The sequence below is a fragment of the Aspergillus viridinutans genome (assembly GCF_018404265.1).
Source record: "Aspergillus viridinutans IFM 47045 DNA, scaffold_1, whole genome shotgun sequence".
Classification (NCBI taxonomy): Eukaryota; Fungi; Ascomycota; class Eurotiomycetes; order Eurotiales; family Aspergillaceae; genus Aspergillus; species Aspergillus viridinutans.
In genome coordinates this window covers 3,199,171-3,222,516 of record NW_025091217.1, presented here as the reverse complement: position 1 = coordinate 3,222,516, position 23,346 = coordinate 3,199,171, and the positions used below count along the sequence as shown (strand labels likewise).

At 46.0% G+C, this 23,346-nt stretch overlaps 6 protein-coding genes across 6 annotated transcripts; 4 read left to right on the top strand and 2 right to left on the bottom strand.

Annotated features, from left to right (window-relative positions):
- Positions 1–17: 17 nt before the first annotated feature.
- On the top strand, positions 18–1,273 carry Aspvir_001001 (pyruvate decarboxylase 3; the record flags this gene model as incomplete). Its single annotated transcript, XM_043266131.1, has 2 exons — positions 18–74; positions 143–1,273. The coding sequence occupies 2 exons, from the start codon at positions 18–20 to the stop codon at positions 1,271–1,273; spliced, it is 1,188 nt and encodes a 395-aa protein (XP_043122066.1).
- Positions 1,274–5,330: 4,057 nt separating this feature from the next.
- Positions 5,331–6,011, bottom strand: Aspvir_001000 (uncharacterized protein; the record flags this gene model as incomplete). The annotated part of the gene is made up of 1 exon (XM_043266130.1): positions 5,331–6,011. The coding sequence occupies one exon, from the start codon at positions 6,009–6,011 to the stop codon at positions 5,331–5,333; it is 681 nt and encodes a 226-aa protein (XP_043122065.1).
- A 1,283-nt stretch (positions 6,012–7,294) lies between these two features.
- Aspvir_000999 (uncharacterized protein) lies at positions 7,295–8,566 on the top strand (the record flags this gene model as incomplete). The annotated part of the gene is made up of 3 exons (XM_043266129.1): positions 7,295–7,314; positions 7,704–8,157; positions 8,213–8,566. 3 exons carry the CDS (start codon positions 7,295–7,297, stop codon positions 8,564–8,566), a joined length of 828 nt encoding a protein of 275 aa, XP_043122064.1.
- Positions 8,567–11,007: 2,441 nt separating this feature from the next.
- On the bottom strand, positions 11,008–12,673 carry Aspvir_000998 (oleate hydratase; the record flags this gene model as incomplete). The annotated part of the gene is made up of 2 exons (XM_043266128.1): positions 11,008–12,073; positions 12,123–12,673. The coding sequence occupies 2 exons, from the start codon at positions 12,671–12,673 to the stop codon at positions 11,008–11,010; spliced, it is 1,617 nt and encodes a 538-aa protein (XP_043122063.1).
- Positions 12,674–16,153: 3,480 nt separating this feature from the next.
- On the top strand, positions 16,154–17,890 carry Aspvir_000997 (putative pyridine nucleotide-disulfide oxidoreductase; the record flags this gene model as incomplete). Its single annotated transcript, XM_043266127.1, has 1 exon — positions 16,154–17,890. The coding sequence occupies one exon, from the start codon at positions 16,154–16,156 to the stop codon at positions 17,888–17,890; it is 1,737 nt and encodes a 578-aa protein (XP_043122062.1).
- Positions 17,891–22,470: 4,580 nt separating this feature from the next.
- On the top strand, positions 22,471–22,914 carry Aspvir_000996 (VOC family protein; the record flags this gene model as incomplete). Its single annotated transcript, XM_043266126.1, has 3 exons — positions 22,471–22,690; positions 22,737–22,879; positions 22,909–22,914. 3 exons carry the CDS (start codon positions 22,471–22,473, stop codon positions 22,912–22,914), a joined length of 369 nt encoding a protein of 122 aa, XP_043122061.1.
- Between the last annotated feature and the right edge of the window lie 432 nt (positions 22,915–23,346).

Genomic DNA, 23,346 nt, shown 5'->3' with positions numbered 1-23,346 from the left:
TCAGAATAGGAGTCCACATGGCAGTGTTCACCGTGGGTGACTACCTCGCAGAGAGGCTGTCGCAGATTGGAATTGTACATCACTTTGTTGTTCCTGGAGACTATAACCTGATCCTGCTAGACAAGCTACAAGCCACCCAAAGCTATCGGAAATTGGCTGTGCAAATGAACTAAACTGCTCCCTTGCGGCGGAGGGCTATGTCCGTGCAAATGGTGTTGCTGCTTGTATTGTGACCTACAACGTAGGCGCCTTCTCTGCCTTCAACGGTACGGGCAGTGCGTATGCAGAGTATCTGCCGCTCATTCTAATCAGCGGATCCCCGAATACCAATGATGCAGCACAGTTTCATCAGTTACACCATACCCTCGGAACGAGTGATTTCGCCTATCAGCTCCAGATGGCGGAGAAAATTACCTGCAGCGCTGTCGCCGTGGGGAGAGTGCAGGACGCTCCGCGTTTGATTGACCGCGCGATCCGGGCTGCCTTGATCAGTAAAAGGCCGGCATATATCGAAATTCCGACGAACCTCTCAGGCGCTCCATGTGCACGACCTGGTCCTATCAGCGCGGTGGTTGATCCCATCCAGAGTGACAATGACTCTTTGCTGGCAGCAATTGACTGTTCTGCGGAATACCTGTCCGGGAAGGAAAAACTGATCATACTCGTCGGTCCTAAAGTGCGCAGAGCTGCTGCCGACACTGAATTACTGCGTCTTGCTGAAGCAATTGGTTGTGCGGTAGTCGTGCAGCCAGCAGCTAAAGGATCTTTCCCAGAGGATCATCCCCAGTACGCGGGGATCTTCTGGGGCCAGGTAAGTACGCTCGCCGCGGATTCCATTCTCAACTGGACGGATGCAATTGTGTGCGTGGGCGTTGCCTTCACAGCTCTCATGATTGCGGGGTTGGACCATATCTTCTTCCCTGGAGCCATGTTTGGGCGGGTTCATCTGAGGGACTTTCTGTCTGGGCTAGAAAAGATGGTCCACAGGAATGAAACGACGTTGACTGAGTACAATCGCATTTGCCCCGATCCCTCACTAATCGAGGCATCTAGTTCAATGGCCCTGCTCACTCGTAAAGAAATGTCGCGGCAGGTTCAACTGTTGCTGACCGCAGAGACGACATTATTTGTGGACACGGGAGACTCGTGGTTCAATGGAATTAATATGAAGTTGCCCCAGGGCACCAAGTTTGAGATCGAAATGCAATGGGGTCATATCGGATGGTCGATACCGGCAGGGTTTGGCTATGCTGTCGCAGAACCCCAACGTTAAGTGGTCGTGATGGTCGGCGATGGGGCATTCCAGATGACAGCGCAGGAGGTCTCGCAGATGATTCGGTACAAGACTCCGGTGATCATAATATTGGTCAACAACCAAGGATACACAATTGAGGTGGAAATCCATAATGGGATCTATAACCAGATCAAAAACTGGGACTATGCGTTGTTGGCCCAAGCATTTAACTCCACTGATGGTGGCGCTTGTGGTCTCCGTGCGACAACCAGTAGTGAACTGGCTGAGGCCATTGAGAAGGCAAAAGCTAACCGCAGCGGACTAACCTTAATTAAGTGTGTGATTAATCCAGATGACTGTACCAGGGAGCTTATCACATGGGGCCATTATGTTGCGGCAGTAAATGCATGTTTGCCTGTTCAGCTCTGAAACTTTTTCCTTTCTTTTGCACATAAATGAGTTCTGGAAATAGTATAGTGCAGGATGAATGATTTAGTTCACATATCTGATAGCTCATTAAGAGCTGAATTATTACAAATAATGGTTATGGTCGCAAAAACAGCAAATAGCTGGTTGTATTTAAGTGGCCAGAGTCATATACTATAGGTGTGATGTTCACTCTGGCATTTTTACTTTCAGACCCCCATCCAATCAAGATATGCGCCTAGGTGATCGTCTACTTTGCGTAATGCCCATCAGCAGTCAGCTGGCAGGCAGAGCGAACTATGAGCACTACTTTACAAAACATGGCCAGGTTATTATGCTGTTCAGTCTATAGTGTCACTGTACTAGTTCGCTTCTCGCTCAGATGCAAAAATATATAGACCCTATTGACCATGAGCGAGGAACTGAAGAGCATCAAAATCAGCGCCTACTTAAAACGCGTCTTTTCCACGTGTTGCGTGGAACTAACAGAGGCCTGGGCCTTGAAGTTTTATACGCGTCAACCCCCGCATCAGGACATGGGCCAGGCACCTAGTCGCTGGCGTCAGAGAGCCTAGCAGGGCTTCCCATCAGTTAACATGTACAATGTGCAAGCTGCGCGCACAAGCGAGCTACATTTTCTGAAACCATCATATATTTGCTTCTTTTATGCGTCAGTTAGTATAAGTTTCAGGAAATATTAGTTCAGACCTTCCAATCAATTCTCAGCTGCATAAGTTTACATACAAATACGAACCTCCGCCTCTTGATATGCACAGTCAAAAGATCCCAGGAACCTGGCTCTTAACAACCAACCCTTTTTGATGGCTCCTACCAATGCCCCAGTCTGGATTTCTTCCGAGCCTCCACATGCTAGGTTAGCCTCTATTTCAGAGAGAGCGTCTAACTAGGTAATCTTGACAGAGGCAGGCACCTGTGCGTGCTGCAGTTGAGTAGTGAGCGCAGTTAAGAGATCAGCTAGATTCAGGCCCTTCTCACTCTTTATTTTGTTGATGGAGGCGATGCAGTGACTGTAATTGTCACCTCTTGCCTCCTCTATGATAAGTGATATATCAGAAGGTAGCGGGGTGTGAGTATATTCATGAATGGTCTCTGTAGTAATCACTCCATCGGCAGGGAGAGCTGATGTCGACGCCTGTTGTGGGGTTTCTGGAGCCTTCAATTAGTATTATATTATCGGAGATATAGTTGTATAATATTCATTATACGGCCAAAACGTACTGCTTAGATGGCATTCTTGTAAAACAGTCAGAGCCTGCCTCATGTCTCCATGGCTGACGGTAGATAGGTACTCTAGCGCCTCTGGTCTGATTTGAATATTTTCTATAATGGCGACCTGCGATATCAAAGTGCGTATCGCGGAAGGGCACAGAGGTGGAAACCGGAGCCGTGCGCATCGTGATATCAAGGCCGGTGATAGTTTGTAAATATTGTTGGTGATAATGCAGAATTGAGTGAAGGCTGCATAGTCTTCAATGATCTGACGAAGGGCCATTTGCGCAGTGTGTTCCATTGCGTCCGCTTCATCCAATATAACTAGCTTGAATATGCTAAACGAACGGCACCCTCGAGAAGGAACTTTGTTGAAAATGGGTCTCGTGCCTTATTCACAGAAAAAAAGAAGAAGAAGAAGAAGGGAAGAGCAGTTAGGGACTATTTGATCTGGGAGAGGGCTAGTGAATGTACTTGCAAATGTCTTTATCTGTGTTTGGACATCATGCACACTTCTATCATCACCAGCATTTAATTCAAGAACCATCTGGCTCATGCTAGCATCGCCATATAACTGACGCGCCAGAGCAAGGATTGTGGATGTTTTCCCTGTCCCAGGGGGTCCATAGAAAAGTAGGTGCGGAAATTTCTATACTCAGACTTTAGTCAGGACTCAGGACTCAGGATAAGCTGGCTATTGTAATTTTCCGGAGGTGGGGAGGGAGAAAGATATTAGCAGTAGTTGGAAGTCCACACTCTATGTATCATGAAGCTCTTTAATATGTTAAGTGTCTCATCTTGTCCAACCACTTGTTTAAGAATAGCTGGACGGTATTTGTCTTGCCTGGAAAGAAAATATAAGTATGGTGGTGGCTGAAATTTCAAACATAGCAAGGCGTTTACCAGGGTAAAACATCATCTGTTTCATTGGTACTAGACTTTGTAGGGAATGGTGGATGACGTTTCCCCATTGATCATTGTATTGTGCTTTAATGATTATAGTTGACTTTTATGTTGTTTTGCTGAATGCAGCTACATCCTTCGGAAATGAGCTATGTAGGCTTAAATCACAAATCCGAAAAGCTTTGAGATTTTTAGGGAAAAGTAATATAGCAAAAGCTACACAGACATTGCGTTGAAAGGTAGCTTAATTACGCAAGTGGCGTAATCAAGACAGGGACACAGCTCAGCGTGTGTCAGAAATAGCTCAGCGGGGGTTCGGGGAAACGTAACTCAACTTCGTTCTAGACTCTAATCGCAGCGGAAATTGTTCTTGAATTGGGGTCCTTGGCTTCTCTTATTTTGGTTTAAAAGACGTGACCGGAAAGCTACATGCAACAATACCCTGGTAGACGCAATTTATCTCGTATGAAAGCTCAAATGCCAGCCCACATCAAATGGTATACCATGCCTTATGATGTAGAGAAAATTGAATAATAATCTATGAGGTTATTCATTCCATAAAGAGCAATAATGCACACAGTCCAGATTTCCCGTCATGTCCGGCGCACCTCAGCTAGCTAAGGCTGAACCATAGAAGATTTTGTTGGGGGCGGGGGAAATGGACGGCTCATCGCCCTGGATTTGAGAGACCCTAGCTTCATGTCCCAAAAGAAGTTTTGGTGCTGGTCGACTGCCAGTGGAGCTGAGATAGGTCAAAGCTGTGTGTTTCAGCAAATGCGACATCTGGACTCGGTAGTTGAGGAAGGTCACGCTGACGATTGCAAATCGGCATCGGACTTGGGAAGATTGACTCAGAGGGGCTCGTTCTCTAATAGTTCATCGTAAAGAGCGGTTCAAAAAGAAGCACTTATTGTTTGTGCACAATTCCGACCTGTCTGTAGCCCAACATTTTTAAGGTAGACGGCCCTGTTGAAAAATCCCAGTGGTTCCTGGATGTGCGACATAAATTGGATGTTGGAAATTTCTAATTGGCCATTGTGTCAGGCAATAGATCAATGGCTTGCAACGACTTCCAACGAGATGGCGGAAAGCGATCACTACAGGGTTCCACTAAACGGCAGTTTTGTCTCCATCAAGGTTTTATAATCACTAAGCCAGTGGTATTCGGCGTCGTTGCTAGAGACTTCGTAGAAAAACAGGAGCATATATCAAGATTCTGCTATTTCTAGCTAAAGAGGAGACTTTCTGCTACATTACATCTGGGTATGGCCACATTAGTCACCTTCAAGGAACGTGAAGATATCCTGCTGAGGAAGGTGTAGAAGGTACTGCGCCGCATAGCATTCGGGTTTAGCCAGGGCAAAGATCAATATTCCAAGGGCCATGAGGGTTTTTATCCCAAGACAGGATGATAGAGTCGGCTTTCAAGAACTCCAATATCCTGTTATTTGTTGTATTTCCAGTTATTTGAATGTGAGCGCACGTCCGGGTCTGATACAATCTGCAGTTCCCAAAGCAAATTTGTGAACAACCACCCTTAAGCAATCCTCATCGCTGCCTCTGTCAAAGCGACATTTTGCAGTTCCTGAGTCTGAATGACACTGATCAAGAAATTCTCCCCATAATTATTAGCAGCATGCACAATCACATTCTCTCCATACCCGCAATCTTTCTCATCGGGTGCGGCCTCATCATACTCCGCGAAACTGTCTTTGGTGACCTTGTCCTCCTTGGACAGTAATACCTGCTTTGCAAAAGCCCAAGCTTCTTCATATGTTTCGAACGTCCCTTCAATGTTTAGATTGCGGACACTGGTTGTCTCCTTCTGCCCGCCATACACGATGGTAGTCTCAATCACATAGTACAACGGAATCGATATCCTACCATCCTCAAGATCCGTCGTTAGGCGCATGTTATTCGGGGTCGTGTCAATCCGAACCCGGAATGTAGTCCCGTCTGCAGCTACAGCGAGCACTGCCAGGCCAGAGCGCTCAAGAAGATTTTGTTCTTCGAAAACAGCCGGATCGACCTCGTACTTGGTGAAGAACTCTCGTTCATATCCGGCGTCAAACAGACAGCTGTGTGCCGCGGCTTTGGCCGCTGGCAGAGATGTATAGGTCCCAGGGACGCGTACTTTTTCAACAATGTTGTTGGGATTTTTGGTGAGATGAGAGGTTGTCAGTACTATATGGTATAGATACTCCGAAATCGGTCCCATGTTGGTAATTATCTTGTCCTCTCGTTCCGCGAATACAAATGCTTCAGTTTAGGCTGCATGAGCGCATTTATATAGGCTTTCGAACAGTCCACACAACTGACCACGGGCTAACGGAAAAGTAATCATAATCTATTTCGTAATCTACCGATAGTTAAATGCTGATTCTGATCATGAGATACACATTTCCGGCGATGATCAGAGTGATCAGAGTAATCAGTGATGGTATACTATCCTCAGCTGTTGGTCTAGACACACTCCGCCAACGACTCAGTCCGTGGTTCACGAGCCACCAGTTTCCATGTCTTGTTCCCTTTCTACTAGTGGGTCTGGCTGAGCTAGGTAGTTACCTGTTTAGGGCAATACAGCTATAGCAGCAATTTCTCAGTTCAGCATCTTCGCCAGAAACATGTCTATCATTAATAATATCAATGGGGATAACATGGCTGATCAAGAGCTATATGCCGCTCCCTGCCCACCGATGTTAACCAGATCTTATAGTGTGGGTATGTGTCCTGCAATTGTAGCCCGGCACTTCATATTAATTTATTTACACTGACTCTTAATGGTACTGTTGATCCCGCCGCGAGGACCTGTCAATACAACTAAAGGCACTGTGCATAACCGGTGCAGACGTTTAACTTAAGATTTTCTTTTCTGAAACCTATTTCAAAACAGAACTAAACTGTAACTGGCAAATTTGCGGAATATCTATCTTCCCTGTAATTCAAGGATAAGGTATAAAACTGTATATGTAATATTTATGTACGTATACGCGTATGGGCCATGTACGGGCGATGCATGGGTGACTGGAAAGTCTGGAAGATTCCATGTAAACCAGCCAAACCACCAGCCGAGTGCCTGGCGGATCTGGCAACCTGTTAACAGTCACCTTCCTGTTCCTGTCATGACCTGGAATTAACGTGCTTACTGCAGGCTATGCAGGAGCAAAGTAGTGCAACACAAATGACTCTGCTTATTATTCTTCTTAGCTTGTCAGCATGAGTTTGCCCCAAGCTAAGATAAATCCATTGGAAAGCTAATATATGATATTTCTAATATCAGGCTCCTTGGTGGTATCCTGTGCCTTAAGGAGGTGACATCTACCCCTCTTAATAACTATACTACTTCCTAAGCTGGTACTTGGGAAGGGTCTTCGTTGTATGCCCCCACCTATAGTGACTTTGGCCGCGAATATTTGCCCTCTAAATATAGCTATTCCTCTCTTAATGAACATTCTACACCACTGCCTTAATTCTAATCTGGTTGACTGCACTTCCTCAACCATGTCGAATCCGATGGCAGAGTAACAGATGACAAACTTCTGTTATATATACTGTATATAATTTAGTGGAGGGTGACTCCTTATAACTAGCTCTTAGCTAAAGATATGGAATGAGACCTATATTCAGCCCCCTGTTTAGACTTGCAGTAGGTTAAGCAGAAGGCTGAACGTATGCTCTATTAGAAAATAAACTGTAATTAGTGTGTCAAGCTGGATGATAACCTTGGTTATTATTTCTGTAAATAACTGCTTATAGCGTGATCTTATGAGGTGCTTTGAAAAGACTGATATTAACTGGGTCATTAATAATCCTGAGTAATCCTTGGTAAGCCAAAAACTTGCAGAACCGAAGATGTGCCGGACGACTAAGGCGCTGAAGGAGAGAGCGATACTTGACAGAACCCTGCCAGCGCAAAAGCCCAAGCCCTGGCTGCCCGCGGCGCGGAGGTTGTCCAGGCAGACTTGGACTCGCCTTCTACGCTCCCCTCAGCCTTTGAGAACGCGAACGCCATTTTCGCTGTCAGTGACTTCTGGGGCTTATTTGGTGATCCTGCCAACGCAGCCAAGGTGAAGGGCCAGCCGCTCAATGTCTGGGCTGCTAACCATGAGACTAAGCAACTAAAGGGTGTTATCAATGCTGCCGCAAAGGTGCCTACACTGGAACACTTCGTGTTTTCGTCTCTTTCTGACGCGATGAAGTGGTCTAGGGGAAAGTACACGCATGTCTATCATTTCAACTCAAAGGCCAAGGCAGAGGCATATGGAAGAGAAACCTACCCCAAGCTTTGGAAGAAGACAAGCATCTTCCAGGCGGGGTTTTTCCTGAGCAATTTCCTATCAAATCTGATCTTCCAGCCCCAGATGGTAAGTTCTTCACTCAATTGCCTTGGACCGTCTAATAAGTGACAACTCTCTCTAGACAGCGAACGGTGTAGCCCATTTTGTGGGGCATCTAGACCCAGACCTTAAACTACCTTTCATCGCCCCGGAAGAAGACACTGGACCAATTGTGAAGGCCCTCGTGCAAGAAGCAGCTGGGAAGAACGTCATAGCCTATAGGGAGTGGAGCTCTTTACGCAAACTCTCAAAGGCATTTGCGCAGGCCACCAGGATCAAAGCAGAATGTATTATATTAGAAAAAGGACAGCCGAACATTCCCCTCCCCCCTGAGCTCAGTCGTGAATTAGATGACAATTGGGCTTATTGCAACGAGTTCGGATACGAGGGCCGAGATGACCCTACAATCATCCATACTAAAGACATGAGTTTATGACTGATGTCATGCTTTTCAATTGCTAACCGTCTTAGTTGGATTCGCGCCCGCAGTTAGACAGTATAGCAAATTACTTCAGGAAGCAGGACTGGTCCAAAGCCTTTACACAAGAGAAGTAGTTCTCCAAGATCTCCTGCACAGGGAGGAGACTATTGGCTGTCCGCCAATTCTTACTCTTTAGCTGAAGTGTACTTAGTGCAGCATTTATTAGCTGCTAGTTTTAGTGAATCAGACATTGAAATCCATGTCATTGTCGATAGCTTGTGCCACATTTTAGGCATACGTTTTCAGATGATATGAGTCAAGCGGATAATGCTTCTTCCCATTAGGATCTTTGTTTCTGCACAACGCGGGAGAGCCCAATTTCCTATACACATCTCGCTAGGCAGTCGGCTGCGCAGAGGTCACTTCGGCGTCTATCCGTGCGTCTCTCTCAGAAAGCATTCTGTTTGTAGTTGAGTTAGCGCCTCTTTTATCCCCGCTTTATTGCTGACCTCACGCAGTCAAGAGGACAAAGAGACAGTAGTTTGGCCATAACGGGTCACCTGTCGCTGCGGTTTTAGACCATAGCGTCAGACAGGGCCCATCCGCGCTTCCTAATAGGGAGGCAATGTGTCTGTATTGCGTGTGGTTCTATATACAGAGGGAAGGCGGGAGTGACAAAATTGAATCTTGACTGCATGAGCAATGACCAAATAGCTACAGAGGCAAGCAACTGACTCTCGTGAGGCAGTTGTAGGAGGGAAGCGCCCCCCCCCCTTTCTTTCAGTAATGTCGGTGTAGATATCACGTGAGGCGACCCCCATAAATCTACACCCTTTTAAGGGGATCGGGGCAGGTATCGTCTCCTATATAGCCGACAGAAATGTCTACCTAGTCTAGGCTGCTTGCCTTCCTTTATTATGTTGGCCCAGTCAAGAGCTCCTCCACAACAACTCTCCAATCGACATGTATACTCGGATTGCTGATGGAGGTCAGGTTCTGATCCATGTTATATTACCAGGGCTACAAGAGGGAATTCATCTAATCAAACCCTGTTGGTTTTCAAATACCCTACGATGTCTAACCTTTTCAACCTTGTCTTTCAGGTGCCAGAACTCACTTGGGCTTAGGACTATATTCATAAAGTAATTGTAACAAAGCTAAATATGATCAGTTGTGACAATTCAGTAATTCGTAGTAAATATACTAATTAAACCTGAGACAATAACAGAGGTGATCAGCATTGAGCTGTTATTTCACATCTGGCAAATACACTTCCGTCCGTCACGTTTCGGGCATCCATTCATGGGATGTGGGGTATATGGCACCCTTTAGGGTCTAGTTGTATATGAGGTGGAGTGTCATCAACACTAAGAGCCAGCACGTCGCTACAAAATTCTCCTGCTGCAATCAAAAGTGGGTGTGATACCAAGAGGAGACCAGCCTGTTCTTCTGAATCCTACCATCTTGTCATACCCAAATTCGTCCACATAAACAAGGTGGTATCACAAAAGTCTGATATGAAGTGAAAGTACGCGTCACATAGATCCTCATTCCGCTTTCTTGCTCTATAGTTGGCAGCCTTTTTTGACCAACCATCATGCTTGAGAGCACGACTGATGCTGTATATGTTTACTTCTACCTGAAACTCATCCCAGAGGAAAATCGCCATCTTATTAAGGTATAGATGCGGCTGCTCTAGGAGATGGTCACAGGGGGCTCTGACTACATTAGTGTAAGTCTCCAGGGTTGTCCATCCTTATTTAGGGGTGCCTTCACATCTCTGAATAGATTCATGTTTGTGACATGCCTAGTGATGAGCTTGGATGGCAGCCAGCCGCGTTGGCAATCTGAGAGCGGCTAAGTTCATTGCTTAAAATCATATCACGGATGAACTCCAGGGTCGGTGGAGCTAAGTTGGGGCCCCATCTTTTTTGCCGTAGGATGATCGATGTGATCTTCCGGGAGGATCCTTGGCAGGTTCATAGAGATATATCCACGTGGCTTGATACTGTTGTATGGCGGAATACAGGTTATGTAAAATACTTTGCGTCATGGGCCGACCTATACTAAATATTACGGAAACATGTAGCAAGGTCTTCCGGAGAATTTCATTAAAAGCGGCTTAGCGTGTTTCATATACCTGAAAGTGTCCAAGATTATAAACATTTGCAGCAGTTTTGCAATCAGGTGTAGTGTGCCAGAAGGGGTCTCGGGGCCACTGGTATGATAGGATGGTAGGAGCAGTCATATCCCCTTCTCGGCAAAAAGTATACATTCACCTACATTGAGACACCACCTTGATTTAAGTTGCTCGAATATTCAAGGACAAAGGAGGGAGAAATAGAGGACCAAAACGACCAAAAGAGCGAGCGAGAGAAGAGGAAAATAGATTATTGGCGTTCAATATCCAACCCAGTACAAAAATGTGGAAAAGAGAATAACATGGCAACCATGCTTTATATCAATAAATCCAACAGTTCCAAGAGAATATTTTTCTTAGCCTTGGCTGGCTCCTTTCGCAGGCCCATCAACCTATAGACGGCCGTCTGAGCGCTTCGCACGCTGTATTCCACACTCAGGGTGGTATCTTCTGGAAGCTCTGCAAACTGGCCGACGCACGCAATGTTGGTCGTATAAGGTGGGATCACGTGTGGGCGATCTTTATTCCCACGGGTCAAAAACGGTGCAGTGCCCAGAGGCAACCCACAGGGAATGGTTGTCGCAGTTGCGAGGACGGATTGAACGGGAAACCCGAGATGGGAAAGAACCTCAGTGAAGATCTCCTTGCCAGAGCATGCGAACATTGGTTTCTCCACAAAATTCCCTTCATTGGAAGGGCTCAGAGCGTATCCACATATAACATGAACATTCTGGGGTTGCGCTGGGAATATTGGCTGATGTGGGATACTCAGCGTAATTGACCACTTGCTGTCTGTCAATGAGAGCATGGCACCCGTTCCAGGCCGATCATGGGTGAGCTTCTCGTACAGATTCATAAACTGTGGGCCCCAGAGTGTCGTAGTAAATGTTTCCACGCCTGATTCAAGAGCGCGTGACAAGAAGTTGGTTGGGTTTCCAAATTTAGGAGACTTGTCAGATAATTTCTGCCACAACTTCCACTCCTTCATCATCAAATCTTGCCAGTTAGAGGTAAGATACGGAGGAGAAGCATTATCACTGCCAAAGTCTGCCCCCGAACGAGAGTAACCTGGGTCGACAAGGCAAATGTCTTCTGGGTCCAATGTAATCAGGCATTCATCTCCACCTTTGATCAGCTTAATTTCAGAAACTGTGGTAGGGTCACTCTCAGGATAGAGCAGTAGATCAGTAACTTCAATATTAAAGCGGAAATCAACACCCTCTCCTTTCAGAAAGTCCGTGATAGGAAGGGTGACAGAGTCGAATAGGTTGTACTTAGTCCGATAGGCTGTCTTAACGTCATTAATATACTGGATATCCTCTAGGTATTTGCGAAGATGCCTTCGGAACTCGACAGCACTGTGCCAAGGCTGGAAAGCAAACCTGATGAAGAGTTAGTGGGTCATATTGAGGGTGCCATTAACGGGCATACGCTGTCGACCATAGCATCCAGAACTCGGTTTCAAAGAAGGACTGCTCAAAGATCTGATTGATGCTTTTCGCGCCTAAGCTCGTCTCGCTCTCCAAGATGAGCTTCATCAACTCCAATCGATGCTTTAATCCCACCTTGATGCCCCTGGTGTGAACGACTTCGGGTCCAGACTTTCCCAGCTTTATTGCCCGCGTCATCGCAAAGTCCTGCGGTGGTTGCCGCTCAGTCTTTTCAAAAAAATAGATGTCGTCCATCATGGATTTGCCGGGTTCGTCAGGGCTAGGTATAATAGACAACAGATTCTTCATACAGTCGCCATGAAAATAGGGATGACACTCGAAGGGAACGAAATATCCGTTTTGCGCGTCTCCAGAGGTTCCCATTTCGCCACCGAACCCCAGATGTAAATCAAGTATGTGGATGTTTTTACCTGGAACATTGCCCTCGCGAATTAGATGAACAGCAGCCGCCAGGCAGGCCATCCCACTTCCAACAAGCCATGCCTGAACATTGCTTGGGTCTCGCCTCTGGACGTTTGACGTCTGAGCCATCCTTGATGAATCGACTAGAAACTACGGAGATGCCGAGTTTTCAATATTGTAGACCAGGTGTCGCTCGGACCTACACACCCTTATATTAGTTGTTAACTACCAATCACTGTAAATACTATGATGTCACATTTGCTTCTAATATGTAGTATTTAACGCGTTGGATGTGCTGACTGCAGTGGCGGTCTAGATTGCTGGTGGGCTGACACCTGCTTTTAAGTTTTCTCACGGGCGATTCCGTGAACCAGGTCTGCTGACGTTTCGGCCGGGAGCCATGAAACAGTGCTTGTGTCTTCCTGGAGCACCCATGCTTGCCAGAGATGCATTTTCTCCCTTCAAGTTGGATGTAAGGATACTGCAGATTATATATCATTTATCGAGTGGGGCAGTGACAGCAAATCGATCATGATTTTATCAGACTTTCAACTTTTATTCCTCGCTGGCAAATGATGAACGACACCCAGCCGACAAATAGAGGTGAAGCGGGGGAAGATACGGCAGCAGCGAGATTAGTTATCCTTTGTTGCATTATCTTCTATATAGTTATTGCAATTTTGTAAGTGCTCGAGTTCTTCTAGACTATGTTGACCCACCATGGCGCAGTACATGGTTGAGCAGCAGCTAGGGATATTACGCTGACAAGACATTGGACAATGAGAAGGGTCACGTTGAGGTTGTGGGACCGCATCAAGCAATATCCGCACCTGATACAGAGAAGCATTGACTATCCATATATGTTTACAGCGACTCAAGAACAGAGGCTCGAGCATCTTGATGAAGCTGCTCCAGTGAGGTCCCTACAGAACTGGCAGGCTTTATGGTGCAACGAGGAAAGCCCGTTGCTCTCTCAGAATGGTCCCATCGCCTGGTCGGTATACGCATCCGATATGTCGGTTGTTGTGATGCATGCTGATACTGCGGGTGTTGCAGTGCTATCTGCCTTGAAGAAGTTCTGAAAACCCAGTCAGTGCGTTGCCTAGAATGTCGACATGTCTTCCACTGTTGGTGCCTTGAAAAATGGTTCCTGCGCTTTCACAACACCTGTCCCGTGTGCCATAGAACCATTTGTTCAGATGAGGTAGTCGACGTTTTCGATACTGTTTGAAGGCCTCAAGTTTGTGTACCTGCACTGAACACAGACTGGCGTATGATGGAACGGAAGTCACATCTTCAGGAGAGAAGGTTCACCGAGCTTCTCTTGGCCTTAACATATTTCAGCTATTTCAGTCCTTGTACCTGGGGATTAATGACAACGGAATCTGTAATATCATGATTTATCGTGGACGATAGATGTCAGGCTTACATATTGACAATGTTTCTATCTTAATCTGCTTCATGGAAACAAAGACGGGCCATCAATCCACCAAGCATAGTACACTTTACGCTAGCGGCCAATCTGGGGGAAAAAAATCAACGTATGAGAGTAATAGCAATGTCGTCAGGTATTGCTACTCTCTTTTGATTCATGCTTCTTCAGTATAGTATATAGTATAACCTGTACCTGAATTCTCTTTTAAACAACGGTTCTAGGTTTGGATGGATTTTCCGCGATCTTTGTAGTCAAGTGTGTAAAGAACTCTTCGATAAATCAGGTCGTACGGCACACAAATTGATCAGTAAACATGCACCTGAGAAGCATATATTTTACACAGACCCCTTTTTACTTTCCTGGAATTCAACTTCTAATCACAATATGCTCAAGGTCCTACTGCCTGCCGGACGTTGCAGCATACGCACTTGCCACGTCTAATGTGGAAATTAATCAAATCATTGCCCCAAGCGTTGGCATGGTCACATAAGGTAGGTGTAATGATGCCAGCAACTGTGCTAGATGCTGGTAAGTTAGGATGGCTAGGTAGGGAATGAGCACAGGACATACTATTTGTCATTTACGATGTACTGTGCTAATGGTCGTTGCAGGTGCCTTCAAGAACCACATAGGATTGAGGAGCCTCCTGTAGATGTTGATATCCACGGCCCCTGTAGTCTGGCGTCTCCAAGAAGAAACGCACTTCATCATATGGCTCGAGACTTAAGGTTGCAAAGGGTCGCTAATTTTGGCTCCCAAGCCCTCGAGGGATAGGATACTTAATGGTCGATATGATACCATAAAAAGGGATATTGGCAAATTGTACTGAAATGCTGTATCCAGAGACTGTCCGACTCGAGAGGCATCTCTAAGATCGGAATGTCTGTGAATGTCGACAAATAACAACGATACATCCGGTATTTCCTTGATGCAGGGCTGTTGGGCTTTGTATGGAACTCAACTGCTAGGAGAAGGCAGTATACTGTCCATCTTTAAGAAGATTGAGAGTGCATTTCACGGAGATGTCATCTCGATCCTTGCTTAGCTGGTGTTGAGGACGAGTCAGTTTTTTCACGTTTGAAATTAGGAAGCTGAACGTGGGGAATAAGGGCAAAGATTCCATAATTCTTTACTGATTCTTCTAGATGACTGGAAAAGAGGCATTTTACACTTTGGAAATCTCTGAAATACTCATCGTAGGCTTACGACTTCGCTTCTTGGTCTAATTTGGTCACATTACATAGGGTGCCCTGGAACATTCCAAGGTCCTCCTATTTTGCATCAAATGTTAAAATGCCCTACTCCCTCTCTCTTCGTGACACCTTACCTAGATCTTGCTGAAACAAGGTTAGTCGGTATTGGGTATGATCCCAGGTTGATACCTGGGGACGGGCCAGCCCCCAAACAACGTCTAATAGAAACATTATGTGTCATGAAGCACCATTACCTCCAGAGGCCAAATGTTATTAGCCAAGTACCAGCCGCAGTAGTTACCCCCGGTATCGCAAGGCTCAGCTACTGCACCGGCCGTGAGGGCAGGTTGATAATAGCCAGAATGCGCATATTAGCTTAGAGGTTTGAAAATTTGACTTCGAGACTGATCGGATGCAAGACCAGGCTGCTGAGGAAAGGGTGTTAGTTGGGCCTTTTTCCTTATTCTATAGCTTCCTGTTACTACAAAGCAGAGTATTCAGGCCCAATAAAGCACAACATGTTCATAGTATATGCAACAGAATGTTTGGATACCAGCAACAAATGCCATGCTAGCATTCCATAGCCAGCCTGATTCCAGTGGATTGACCGTTCTGTGCTTTCCAAAATGAGCATCGGTATGTTGTAGCATACAAAGCACAGGTATAGGTATTCAACGACACGCAGGCCTTTCCTTCTGAAAGAAAACTGGGTTAGAGCGGCCAAGTTCCATTTATCTAAGAGGCTAAACGGCCCTCGGCTCCGGTGTCTCTCAACATCTTTCCAAGCGTCATTGACTTTTATTGTCATGATCCATGGACCGGAGGGTCCGACGACGTCATGCCAAGCTCCGCTTCTCGATCGTTCTGATCGCCAGTTAATATCGCGAGGCACTTAATCCGCAGCAGGATCTCGACAAAATTTTGAGCAACAGGATGATGCGTTTTCCAAACTTGTGCCGGGAATAGCGCACACAGTAATAAATGTCTGCCGATTCGAGCTCTCCTCGTCTGGTCGTGAAGGAACTTAGAGACAGTGGGATGTCGACCGAAGGTGAAAAGTTGAGGCTGGTCATCATTGGTGGCGCCCGGGGGGGAATGTCAGCAGCGGTTCGTGCACGGCGTCTGAATGAGAACGCATCGATCATTGTTATCGAACGAGCCTCCTATATTAGTTACACAAACTCTTTTGTCCCCTTCACCCTGGGCGGTGTCATTGAAAGGGATACGCTGATCGCAGTCCAAACTCCCGCAGGGCTCAGTGCTCGATTCAACCTGGACGTGCGCGTCTGTACTGAGCTTGTCAGCATCTCAAGGGAGCGTCATTCTATTACTGTGAGATGTCGGAAGACTGATACAATCTATGACTTGCCGTACGATAAAATGATCCTTGCGCAAGGCGCCGAGCCCGCTCTTTGTCCTATTGCAGATATAAAAAAAGACAATGTGTTCCCGTTGCAGACCCTCGCTGATCTGCAGACCATCCGGTCGTTTGTGGTGAAAAATGACTGTCGTGAGGTAGTAATCCTAGGGGGCGCCTTCGCGGGTCTCAGAGCCGTGGAGAGTCTGTATAGTTTCGGCCTCCGTGTCAGCGTGATCGAGGCTGGTGACCGCCTCTGTCCAGAATTTGATCCGGATTTTGCCAATATGATCCAGAAAGAGCTCCTGAAGAAAGGTGTTGGGATTTATCTGGGGCTGCAATGTCAAACAATCGCAGAGACAAAGGCCGACCTGTGCTGCGTGGAATTAAGCGATGGCTCTAGCCTCTCCGCGGACCTGGTAGTCTTGGCCATGGAACCCAAACCACGAGTCCGGCATGCTAAGAACGCAGGCCTTTATGTCAGGAAAGGGATTGTGGTTAATGCATTCATGCAGACAAGCGATCTTGACATATATGCAGTTGGCAGTGTGGCAGAGGTTATGAACAGTATCTCCCATAAGTCTCAGGTGTCATCCATGAGCGGAACCTCGAACCGACAGGGCCGTCTCGCAGCGGATCATATCTGCAAACATGCTACGGCGTATCCGGGAACCTGTGGAACCCATGTATACCACGTCTTCCACTTGACAGGGGCGATCACCGGGCTCTCAGTCTCCGAGCTCAAGCAGATTGGATACGACCCTCAATATGTGACCATTCACCAGCCGGACCATGCTGGGTACTTTCCATCATCCCAGCAGCTGACGTTGAGAGTGGCCTTTGAACGAGCGAGTGGCGTCTTGCTGGGTGCCCAGGTTGTTGGACATTCTGGTGTGGACGGCCGCATCGATGTGCTCGCCACCGCCATGCAGGCGGGGATGACTGTATTCGACTTGGAGCATCTCGAACTTTCTTATATGCCACAGTATGGTTCCATGAAGGATCCAGTCAATCTAGCGGGCTCCGTCGGAAGTAACCTGCTACGGGGGGACCTTCATATAGTCCATCCTCAAAGCCTACAAGGCCATCTACACGAATGGCAGATTATTGATGTGCGGTCCGCAGAGCACTTTGCACAAGGCCATCTACTACTTGCTCGAAATATTCCGATCGACTCGCTGAGGCCAAGACTTGGTGAAATCGAAAAGGATCGGCCGGTACTGGTCTACTCTAGGGTAGGCTATCATGGCTACTTGGCCTACCGAATCCTAGTGCAGTCTGGCTATCGGGCCGTGAATCTTGACGGTGGATTCAAGTTGTTTACAGATGGTGGATATCAGCCAGAACTAGCTGTGAAATAGCTCAGTAATGGTCGACTGGTTCTAGTCTTTGCTTTTCGTTGCCTTGGATTCAGGACTGAACAGTCGATGGTACAGAATTGTGAGCCAAAAATTAACTAGGGGATCTACCCACCATAAATCCAACAAATAAAAAATCAGAATAACGGTATCCATAAGCTGGGGAATCTAATGCTGTCTTCCCCCCACCCAACTGCTAGAATTTCTCCCTTCGATTCGCATTCCGGAGATTGCCTAGACCTAAAGTACGATAAGCGGAGGCCGGAAGTGGGCCGTATGAGTATGAAGTCCATATGAGCATACCCGAAAAGCTCACTTTCCTACCTATTTGCTGAAAAAGATAATGTAGACATTTCGTGATTCATGGCGTCGTCTCAGTTCCTAATTCTGGCGTATGAAATGGTTAAAACGGCATTCCGCTGCATAGCTCACCCGATTAATATTATCTGACGTAGCCGTAGCACGGAGATGGTTGAGATGGTTGGATTCCCTAGCTAGGAAGCCGAACTGTGCGCGGAATAGGGGCAGCTCGCTAAGCTGTGGGCTGACTAACCGTAGGGGTCAGGTGACCCTACGACATTATCTCCGCCAAAAAGAATAACAATGACGTAACGAGAGTTAGTTCGTTCCGCCTCCATAAAGTTTTGATCTTTTCTTTGAGCTAAAAGTAGGTTGCGTTATTAACGAAGCAAACTTTTAGCGAGGTCCAGCATCTGGCCAACATGGTTTCTTCTAATTGTTCGGATTAGTACGATCTCAACCCCGGAGCCCCAAATATCTTGTCATAATTTTACCAGTGTCTAAAATGTAAAACTTCATCGACCACTTTCACGGAAGCTAATCAATTTCCTAGTGAATCACTAGTCAATTTGGCAGGGTGAGAAATTTCTAGTTGCCGCTGCATCTACAGGAAACCAGAACTCAAGTACACATACCATACAGCGTCCAAGTTGCGGCTCCTGGACGTCGGCTCAACCAAAGGTATCTGTAGCTGCTACTTGTCTTCTCCCATTCCCATTCCTCGCAAGACACTCCCCAGGAATTAGTCGCAATTTCCCAGATTTCGATCCTTCGCGACCTAACGTCGATGCACAAATTCTGGCGCAAGCCTTTCGCAAAGTATGCCATGGGTTCGTTAGACTATGATACATGGTAAATTATTGTACCTCAATGAGCACTGTATCACAACGCTCTTCTCTGTCATATCCAGCCTGTGGCTGTACTGTATCATTCACCCTGCGAGACATTTTCCTTGAAAATTACTTCGTCACAACTCGGACGATCATAATCGGGCATTTGCGGCTTTCGCCGGTAGTGAAGTGAAAAGATATTGATTTGACGGCATAGAACATATGCAGCATGCTTTGAAAGTCGCGATGTTGCCTCAGAATTCTCAGAGAAGAACACACGGCCCTAGATACCAGCTTGAATCTGACAGAGATACATCCTTCAGCTCGACTTAATTGCTGACTTTGGGCTCTGACTTGGAGCGTTTATTCAAGGAGAGCTGGAATATTGAACAATGGTGCTCTGCAGTTAAGGGTAGGCTCTTTCTATATGCGCCTTTTTCACTGTATTTTAAAAGATAATTAATGTAATTAGTGATAGAGTTCCAATGAATTTAAACTGTCCGTGGCCAACCGCACATCTGTGATAGATTAAGGCCCAGTTTGTATTGCTCGCGTTGCCCATTGTCAAAACGGCCGAGGGCACGTTAGATCAAAAGTCAGGTGAAGATGGGTTTCCAGGCTGGCTCTATGAGCTTGTGGTTCAATGCAATTTGGGCGGCTTTGCTGGTAGCGATCAGCTTGAGTCTGTCGGATCTAAAGATCAGCCCTGATTAGAGCCATGTATAATTTTGAACGGCAAAGATCATGGAATGCATGGCAGCACTGTACAGCATGGACAGGATGTTGGTCAAGGCTGAGATCTGAGCAGATAGAGCTGTCATCCATGTTAGAGAGAGATCCCCTCATTTTTGGATCCTTAACTCTTTTATGGATCAACTTTCTACCATGTGGTGGTGTGTTTTAGAGACAATGAAGTTTCAGCAGCTTTCATTAACCTCAGCTGTTGACTCCAAGGGCTCTACAGGGGCTGCCTCTTTGAGTTGGTTTAATTTATTTAGCAAAATGATTGTTCATAGCAGTGAGATAGGTTTTGATTCTCATTCAGTGCAGTGCAATAATAGCAACCTATTATTTATTATTAGGGTTCAGTTTCGGTAGTAAAGACAACAATGATTGTCAGGGAAACTATTCTACTAGTTTATAAGGATTAAAAAGAAACTGCTGCATGTAAAGATAACTAAGTGCAGACTCTTTCAATCATATGTCCTTCTCTCAGTCACTATCAGATGCCAAATTAGGCAATAGGTGTTTGCTTCTGCAAGCTGCCATCCATATATATAGCATTTGTGTTCTATCTTAATTACATATCCAAATAAATGGGCAGCCATTTTTAATTTATTATTGGCATCTCTTTACATATCCAGGCAAGCAAGCAACTAAGCGGCATGGTTTGTTGAGGTCACACTAATTTAAACAAGGACCCCAGAAACCTACTGCCCTTAAAGGTTTGTTACAAGAGATCAATTACACAAATAGCTGCATGCTACTTTTCTCCTTTGCTCCTGCCATCGCTTCTGTTGAATACTTTGTTTTAGTGACATTGACTATGCTTGATTCCAAAAAAAATTGAGTGGCATTATTGAATGTCTTTGGCATTCAAAGTAGTGTCTACATACTTTCTGATCAAATAAACATAAAACAAAAAGATACAGGCCTCCTAGTATTTACCCTTTCTCCTTAACATCTCTTCTCTAGAGTTGCATGTCGATGGTCTTGAGATCAAACGTCTCAAGGGGAATTTTCAAACGTCCCCTGGCATATAAGGGGATGGTGTTGGTATCAGTTGCTGGTGAGGGTTGTTTGATAATACGTGAGGCCATTGACCATGAACTAGCCGGCTCATACACTGAGACGACATGACTAAGGGATCGGCTTCTTTTTACAACCCTCCACTGCTTGTAAACTGTGCTAATACTCATTAAAAGATATTGCTTGATCTACCAGATATAGTCGATGATGAGGAACCATGTGAGTTTGGTCAAGTGTGAGGTGGAGGTAGTTCTATCGCCAGGACCAGGCCAGCTGTGAATCCTCCGCGTTATTCATTCCAACAACAATTACGTACTACTTGCGTAATTGTCTGTTTGCTGGGGCCATCCCCATCCAACCGTAGATAATCCACGATAGCCCGCCAACTCTGTAAGGCCCCTCAATAGTCTGAATCTATGTTACAGGTGTGGCTACCCCTGCCTTCTTTGCTCTGACCATCCAGCAGCCTTCCATTACTATGGGGCGAATGAGACGATCCCTAACCTTACTCCTTATCGTCGTAATCATGTTGTCTTTAATACCCCAGAGGATCTGTCCTTGTTGCCAATTCTGTTCTTCAGAGAGCTGCCAATTCGCATAATCAACTAGGAGACCTTCCGTTGCCGACCAACGAATATTGCCCAATCCATCTGCGTGTTGTCTTACTACGAAACTTGCAATGTAATTATCAATTATTTCCACATTGTTTTGAGCGGGCCAGAAGGTCTCATAACGAAAGTTATAATGATGTGTTTTCTGTTATCCGGACTACATTCGAATTATGCAAATCATCTATATGCCAAGCAGGAAGCTGCTGAATTTGATGGATATATATCTCCGCGAAGATTCGTTAAGGTCCAATTGCGAAATCTGCCCATTCCAAGGACGGCACTCTATCAAGTAGACCTTTCATGTCGTTAAAAAGATCCTTTTGTTAATTTTGCTATACTGGTGTTGCGAAAGAAGCAGCGGCCAGAATGTATTGAACGTAAAGGAGGGGAACTGAAAGGTAGAAACCCAGCTGAACCGAAGATCACTCAAAGAATTCAGAACACTACAGGAGAGTGGCAACGCTCTCAAATTACTGTAGCATCTACCCCATGCAAAGCATTTGAGGGTATGCCTGATGTGGTGGTAAAAGCAATGATGGTCTGAGAGATTGAACGATTCGGTCAAATTTTTGAGAGCTGGATGAAGGGCAAAAGACTAAGATAAACCCACTTATAACTATCTATGGCCACAGAAAGCAAGTGATAGCTATGGCAAGAGTAGGAAAAGACCAGGACACCATAGAACATACACTCAGTCATTTATCTATATAGGAGCATGTCAAGAATACTGCGTAGGCTACTCATTTGTGTCCGTCCAAATGTTCCTTTTTCATCGTAGTTCCGATCGTGGACAGTTTTGGCATAACAGTTCAGAGCGCTTCGTTGCAGCAACGCTCAATCAAAGATATATGGATCTCCTATGCATTCCTTCTCGAGTCTCATACAGTCTTTTGGAACAGCCCACTCGTGGAATAACTATGCTATACTGACTAGAAGTGAGAATTGCCTTGCAGGGCCAACACTGCTCAGGTGACGTCACACCACATCAGCGGGCGTTATGGGATGACATGGATGACTGTCTGTCTACTTTTATCGCCAAACAAATATACTGTACACACTCAACTGCAAGTATCATGATTAATTGAAGATAGTCATGTCCTTGAGCAACATAGCCCACATCAGCATTTCCGCTCCCAAGGAGCAATTCGACTCCGTCGTGGGCTGGTACAAGGCCGCCCTCGCCCCCTTCAAATACCGCGAGTTGAGACGCATCCCCAAAGCCGTCGGGCTCGGCTCTGAAGTGCCTGATCTATGGGTGGTACAGGATGATGTTCCGACGGAGCAGCGGTTGCATTTTGCCTTCATGGCTCCGGGTATAGTTGCCTTGCAGTTATTTGATTTCCTGGCTAATCATGGTAGATCATGCGACGGTGGACGCTTTCTATCAAGCGGCGATAGCGGCGGGAGGAATAGATAATGGAGCACCGGAGATACATGCCGAGTACGATGAGAATTCTTATGCAGCTTTTGTGTTGGATCCGTTGGGGAATAATGTTGAGGCTGTAAGTCTCTCGTTCCGTACTAACTTTAGAGATGACCGGTAACGCGTTCATTTCAGGTTGATAATTGCTGTCATGAGGAGGAGTATCGGTAGTAGGAGCTCGATACTTAATGGGGCTCGCTAGAGGCCAGAGTATGCTATTACGCTTCGATGCTACATTATAATTAATACAAACATATCTTCTGCTTCATTGGCAAAAGAAATGCAACGAAACGACTGCTACGATTAATTAATAATGGGATATTACAGCAAACACAATGAGGAGGTTTCGATTGATCCCGTTGGACTGAAAAGAGAATCCATCTGATTAGGGCACAGGTAGTGTGATAGGGCCAGTGACTTGTGCAATGGTCTGAGTGCGCGACCAGACTGAGCCAATAGTCTGAGTCTCTGAGAAAATGGAAGACAAGCCTTAAATCTAAGGTTACCAGAACTTATGGAATCTGGCTTGTTCTAAGTGCTGTAGAC